Raw genomic sequence first — 6,593 nt, 5'->3', positions numbered from 1 at the left:
TATAGCTCTATACGAGGCATATAGAAGGGCGTCTCTAGCAGGACCCTATTGAAATCCAAGGGCAACTCCACTTCACACACTTCAAAGTCAAAAGTGAGTTGCTAAACTTGTACAAAAGGGGACCCTAATCTAGAAAAGGCTAGCAACTTTAAAGCTTGTAAGATACCTGTGTAAAGTTAAATGTTCAAATTTATACGGCATTTGATTCTTGTTTCATTATAAAGACAACATTTTCTCCCTCATTGTGAAACTTTTGTCAAACATAATATATAATCACATCAAATTCTCCATCATATCATCAAGTCTAATCAAAGAACATGCCTTTATAAAATCAAAGAAATATTAAATTTTCAATCAAACTTTTTATATAGCACACAGCTTCAAGAAAGCGCGGTTTAATCTAGCATCGAATCTCATACGAGCCTGCTTTGGTAATATACCTGACCCACTCAACCGTGTTGTACCCGCTCTTCTCCCACACCTTTAAAAAACACAAATAAATAAAAGAAATAAAAAAAGTAGACATTATAGATTCGAAAAAGATGCTATTTTGTTGCAGTGAAAACACCGTTTAGTATGGTAAATTGTACACCTGGCAATTATGACCCGTTTTTATAAATATGGGGTGGTAAAAAAAAGTGTTTGTGGGTTCAATTGGGTCTACTAAAATTGTACTACAGGTCAACTTAAGTACATTTAAGCCTGTAATGAACCGAATGTTCAATGAACCTTCCGTTTATTTAACGAGCAAACATGAACAAACTATTTTGTTCATTTAGTTAAACGAACGAACATGAGCACATGCCTCGTTCGTTCATTTATATTCATGAACGTTCATTTATGTTCATTAGTTTAAGTTCGTTCATTTATGTTCACTAATATATATTCATTTAAAATAATTGGGCCCGTTACATTTAATTCAGCTTTATGAAATTAAAATACCACCCCTTACAATTTAGTACAGTTTTATTAAAAGCTTTTAGGCCCAACATATCAGTTATGTTTGTTCATCTAGGTATGACTATGTCCGTTATGCATTCGCGAACCGTTTGTTTAGTTGTTTATACTATTAACAAACGAACATAAATTTGGTCATTTTCTTAACAAACGAACACAAACAAGAAAACCCCATCCGTTTAATTGTTCGTTTTCTATCGTTTGCCAGTTAAAGTTAAACGAATGAACACAAACATGCCCCATTTGTGTTCATTCGGTTTGTTTACAAGCTTAGGTATATTCAAATTATACAGCTGGTCAATCTGAGTCTACTAGAATCATACAACGGGTCAATAGGCCTACTAAAATGTACCTTGAGAAACCTGACTCGTAATCCAGATGATGTAAACATAGGAACCTACAAAAGCACAAAAATTAAACCATTTCCTAATTTAATTTCAAACTATTCATATTTTAATAATATTTTTTTAATGATAAAAAAAGTTATAACCTGAAACTCCATTTGTATAGGTGGCCGAGTCCACGACTTCTTTTCAGCAATCGTTGAAATCAACTCAACTTCTGCACTCAAAGTTGCTTCCGTTTGTCCCGGGAATTTCCGTATCCTGCAAATTTATTATTATAATAACACAACTTAACAAATAATATTATAAAAAAAAACAAAAAAAAAAACAATAATTAAAGCATAGAAACTCACTTCCACATCAAACAGTCCATAGAAGCATTGTACTTTGCACGGCCCGATGTCACTTGAACACTCGTTTTTGCTGTCTGTTTCGGTACTGGAACCTTAATTACAACTCCGAGTGCAAACATTTTCGCACCGAAAACGCTCTTTACCTGACAATTTTCATTTTTCAACCGTTTATTTATTAATTGGTCGACTCGGGTCAAAAGGGTTATATTTTTAAATGCATAAAGCAATTTAATTATTTTATTTAGAAAATTGAGTAGCATTGAGATAGTATACTATTGTATTCATATCAGACACACTAGTTATTTATTTAATGATAAAATTTAAGTGAAAAAGTGTTTCAGGTCAACCCATCTTGTACCATTACCTAATTCATTTAGTTTGACTAGGCTTATAATGAACCAAAACATTTAGTGAACTGTTTGTGAACCGTTCAACAGAAAGTTCATTTACTTAATATACGAACAGACATGAACATTTGTTTTCTTCAATTAGTCAAATGAACAAACATGAACACATGTCTCATTCGAACATTTATTTTCATTTACATTCATTTATGTTTGTTCATTTATATATTTATTTAAATTATTTAGGTCCACTACAATTTACTTAGTTTTATGAAATTAAAATATCACCTCTTACTATTTAGTCTAGTTTTATTAGATTTTAGGCCAAACATAATGATATTCATGTTAAGTCGTCAACTTTAATTGGTGATCACTCTGTTATATCTATGTTCAATTATGTTTGTTCATTTGTGTTCATTTTACGTTCATGAAACGTTCACTTATACTATTAACAAACAAACAAACATAAACAAAAAAAGAACACGCTCATCTTCTAAACGAATGAACACGAACAAGAAAACCCCGTTCAGCCATTCGTTTGTTGTTTACCAACCTTAACATTAACTTCCATGCGCGTCCTTCCCAGTTCTTTGATGGTGGGCAACACCCGGAACGGAAGATTTACGCCTTCAGTGATACGATACCTGTTGTATAAATTATCAACATGAACGTTACAATATGTTGAATAATATTAGCATATCAGATTTAAACACCAACAACTAAGTGAGCTTACTTCATTAGCTCAAATTCACCATCCGGTGGCACAAAGCTGACGGTTTTTTCTGAATTAAATCGGGTCAGGTTTACACACTGATGAAAGGTGACATCATCCAGCTCAATAGTTTTCCCACTGCATTAATTAATAAAATTAAAAAATATTCATTAAACATATGTGAGACCAGAAATTACTTCTTAGTAGGGCGCGACTTGATTTCAGCTTCTTTTTCAAGGCCAATTTTGTCATTTAATCCGAGCTTCAAATCGGGCATACCCGAAAGGAAACACTTCATAAGAACCTTGCCCGTTACATCACAACGAAGCACACTGCCTATTAGCAATAATATTATTTATCAGGGAATGAAGATATTAAACATATGCACATGTGAAAGCGTTAACTTGTACCTTTCGAAGACATAAGAATATTAACGCTTTCCACAATATCCAAAAACACTTCGTTCTTTTTGTAAACAAGACCTTCTCTACGCCACCCAACCGCACCGGTTACTTGTAAAGTAGCATTTGGAACAGGTTTATCTGTCGGCTGTTTGTTTAAGCTCATGGAAAAACAAGCTTCAATTCAGAAAATAATTAATTTACATCAAAAGTGAAAAGGATAACATGTGACAGCTCACCTTGGATGAGAATGGTGAGCGAACACCTTCTTGAGTAATGTAAAGTTTCAATATTTCTGGTGAAAGATTTTGGGGATAACCAAAATCCATAATTTCTGCAAGTAAAATAGCATATACAGCAGACCGAAACATGATACCATACAAAAAGACTAAATAAAATATAGGCACGTAAATGAACTGAACTTTCACTGAACCTTTCATGAACATGAACGCATGTTTCATTCGTTCATTTATGTTTGTTAATGTTCGTTTACATTTGTTCATTTAATTTCGTTAGCTTAAGTTTATTTATGCTTGTTCAGTTTACATCCGTTAATACATCCGTTTAAACTTTTTAGGCAGATACAATTTAGTTTAGTTTTTATATCCTTTTAGGCCCAACACATTGTTGTTCACATTTACTTTTAACCGGTTTTAGCCCTGTTATATTCATTCATTTACGTTCAAGAACCTTTCGTTTATACTGCCAACGAATGAACACAAACACGAACAAGAAAATTCCATTCATGTTAAATCGTTCATTCAGTTAAAGTTAAACACACGTACACAAACATGATCCGTTTGTGTTATTTCGGTTCATTTACAAATTACAAATCTTACCATCCAATAACTCATATATCAAAACAAAGTTGTTACGAATGGCATCCTCGTCAAAAGCACCACCAAAATACGATTTAAACAAGTTAACCGCCTACATAAAAAGAAAACTACTTAACAAACAATAATAGCCTTAAATCGTTCTAAACACTACATTCACAAGTCTTAATCTTTCTAATTGTAAATAAACAAATAGGTTACCTCGACAACAAACTTGAAGGCACACGCGACATTGGCATTACTGCTGACAACAATGACAATGTAGACATTGCTAACTCTCATATAAAAAAAGGAGCAACCGCCAATCTGTCGAACGGGACAGGTGCCTAATTCCTTAGTTTGCATTATATGGAGTCTAAACGCATCAACCATATTTCCCCTAAACATAACAATTGAAAACTATGAACTTAATTATAACACAATAATTAGATCCACCACAGATAATTTACTTACTAAAAACATGTAAACCTAATAATAATAATAATAATGAAACTGACCCGACGTCATCACGGTAAAGGCGATTAATGAGGACATCGCCACGGAGATTAAGGAAATAGATGGCGGAAGCAGACACCGGCATATTATATTAAGATAAAGTAAGCTGCTGGTGAAGTCAATAATAATAATAATAATAAGTGATCGGATCTGGAATATTATTATTATTATTGTGCAGGTTGTTACTTGAATTCAATTGCAGGTGGTGTTGAAATGGAGACAAGTAAACGGATTAATTGAATTTGGGGCAGCAGCTTCCGTTGAACAGATACACTTTAGTCAATAACAAGAGTTTATTTAATTTATTAAAAAAATTCTTTTTAACACCTATATTTAGATTTTTTTTCTTTTGAGGGGTGAAAGAAAAATATATTAAAAAACACAGCGAGAAAGCTGAGCATAGAAAAGTATATAGGGACAAAAGAAAAATATTGAAACAAACTAAATAGAACAGTAGTCAACTGAGCACGAATGTCCAAACGCTCGAAACTCGTTTGAATTCAAATGTTCGTTTGATTTTGGCTCGATTTGGTTTGTAAATAAGCTAGTTAGAGGATTCTCGAATACTATTGGACCAAATGCCCTTTTGAAGTTGAAGAGTTTTAATTCGTATTTGGTTATTTGATATAATAGTTCTAATTAAAAGATATATTGCATTTTAATAATTTAAACTTTGTCTTATTGGCCGGCGTTAAGCCAAACTCTAAAATTACCACAATACTCCAAGTTCGACATATTGGCCGTCAACAAGGAAATTTTGTTTATTTATGATGTGGATGATGATGTGTACGAGTTGTGGCATAAATAATGGCTATTTTTAAATTAAATTACTCTAAGCAAAATAAATGAACAGAACCATTTTTTTTAACAAAAACAAACTAACCGAACTACTTTTTTAACAAAAATAAACGAACCGAATCACTTTTTTTTAATAAAAAAAAACGAACTGGACCATTTTTTTCACAAAAAACAATGAATAAAACCCACTTTTTTTAACAAATTTCAACGAACCGAATGATACGATAGGAACAGAGAATTCAGAGAAGAGGATGTAACGATCAATCAAGCAAACCGTTTATTCAGTTACAACAGCTATATGTACAATGATATTGAACTAACCACTTCCTTACAATCAAGTCCACAACTTCTAACTAATATCTTTCTAGTCCTCTAACTAACCAGTACATCTTTCTAATATTACAATTATAGTCCCTGTTTAATTCTATCTGTAACAATACTCCCCCGTTGACTGGAATCTTGACCTCAAGATTGAAAATTAGGAAAACGCAATTGCAGAGATTCAAGGTCTTCCCAAGTAGCCTCTGTGATTGGAAGATCTTGCCAATGAACCAACACCTGCACCCCAGCTCGAGAACCCTTTTTAAGTAGTTTTCGATCCAAAATCGCACGAGGTTGAAGGACAACACCATAATACTGAGATAAAGGAGTAACCGAAACAACAGCACCTGGAGCAGCTCTGAGGAGAGACACATGAAATACTGAATGGATTTGAGAAGAAGCTGGTAAGTCAAGACGGTATGCTATTGTTCCAATCTTTTCAAGGATTAAGTAGGGCCCATAGTAAATAGGACCCAACTTGTGATTATGATGTTTTTTGAGAGTGGTTTGGACATAAGATTGCAATTTGACATAGACCCAATCTCCCACTTTGAACTGCCTTTCAGTTCTGTGTTTGTCTACTAACTGTTTCATGCGATTTTTGGCTTTAGCCAAATTAGCTTTCAGTGTGACCAATTTGGTTTCTCTAGCTGTAAACCACTCTTCCACCGATTCAATCTTTGTATCATGTGGAATATAGGGAATGTGCAGCGGTGGAGGGATTCCATATAGTGCCTCTAATGGGGACATGCCGATGGATGAGTGAATGGTGGTATTGTACCACCATTCTGCCAATGTCAACCATTTATGCCACAACTTGGGGTCATCCATCACCATACACCTCAAATAGGTTTCTAAGCATCTGTTAAGAACTTCTGTCTGACCATCAGTTTGTGGATGGTAGGCAGTGGAAAAAGTTAAATGTACTCCTTGCAGGCGCATAAAGTCTTTTCAAAATTGACTTAGAAAAATAAGATCTCGGTCTAAACTATAGTTGAGGACAACCATGAAGTTTAAACACATTGTCAAAGA

General features: G+C 33.7%; 1 protein-coding gene across 1 annotated transcript; it reads right to left on the bottom strand.

Annotated features, from left to right (window-relative positions):
- Positions 1-239: 239 nt before the first annotated feature.
- Positions 240-4,719, bottom strand: LOC143611793 (AP-2 complex subunit mu-like). Its single transcript, XM_077085934.1, has 12 exons — positions 4,445-4,719; positions 4,149-4,326; positions 3,951-4,041; positions 3,351-3,445; positions 3,121-3,259; positions 2,908-3,046; positions 2,732-2,848; positions 2,552-2,642; positions 1,655-1,797; positions 1,448-1,562; positions 1,310-1,354; positions 240-481 (listed from the first exon to the last, which is right to left on the bottom strand). Exons 1-12 carry the CDS (start codon positions 4,525-4,527, stop codon positions 401-403), a joined length of 1,317 nt encoding a protein of 438 aa, XP_076942049.1. The 5' UTR covers positions 4,528-4,719; the 3' UTR covers positions 240-400.
- Between the last annotated feature and the right edge of the window lie 1,874 nt (positions 4,720-6,593).

The sequence above is a fragment of the Bidens hawaiensis genome, unplaced genomic scaffold (assembly GCF_021521415.1).
Source record: "Bidens hawaiensis isolate Kalapana, Puna unplaced genomic scaffold, B.hawaiensis_p1.1 tig00032376_1, whole genome shotgun sequence".
Lineage (NCBI taxonomy): Eukaryota > Viridiplantae > Streptophyta > Magnoliopsida > Asterales > Asteraceae > Bidens > Bidens hawaiensis.
Note: the sequence above shows the minus strand (reverse complement) of the source record. Positions and strands in the feature narration are given on the sequence as shown.

What these genes read in the sequence shown, in the direction of transcription:
- LOC143611793 (XM_077085934.1), bottom strand. Translation starts at nt 4,527, where the DNA reads ATGCCGGTGTCTGCTTCCGCCATCTATTTCCTTAATCTCCGTGGCGAT. An exon ending in GCTCACCATTCTCATCCAAG is followed by an intron (nt 3,260 to 3,350) that starts GTGAGCTGTCAC and finishes TTAAACAAACAG; the next exon opens with CCGACAGATAAACCTGTTCC. An exon ending in GCATGGAAGTTAATGTTAAG is followed by an intron (nt 1,798 to 2,551) that starts GTTGGTAAACAA and finishes GAAAATTGTCAG; the next exon opens with GTAAAGAGCGTTTTCGGTGC.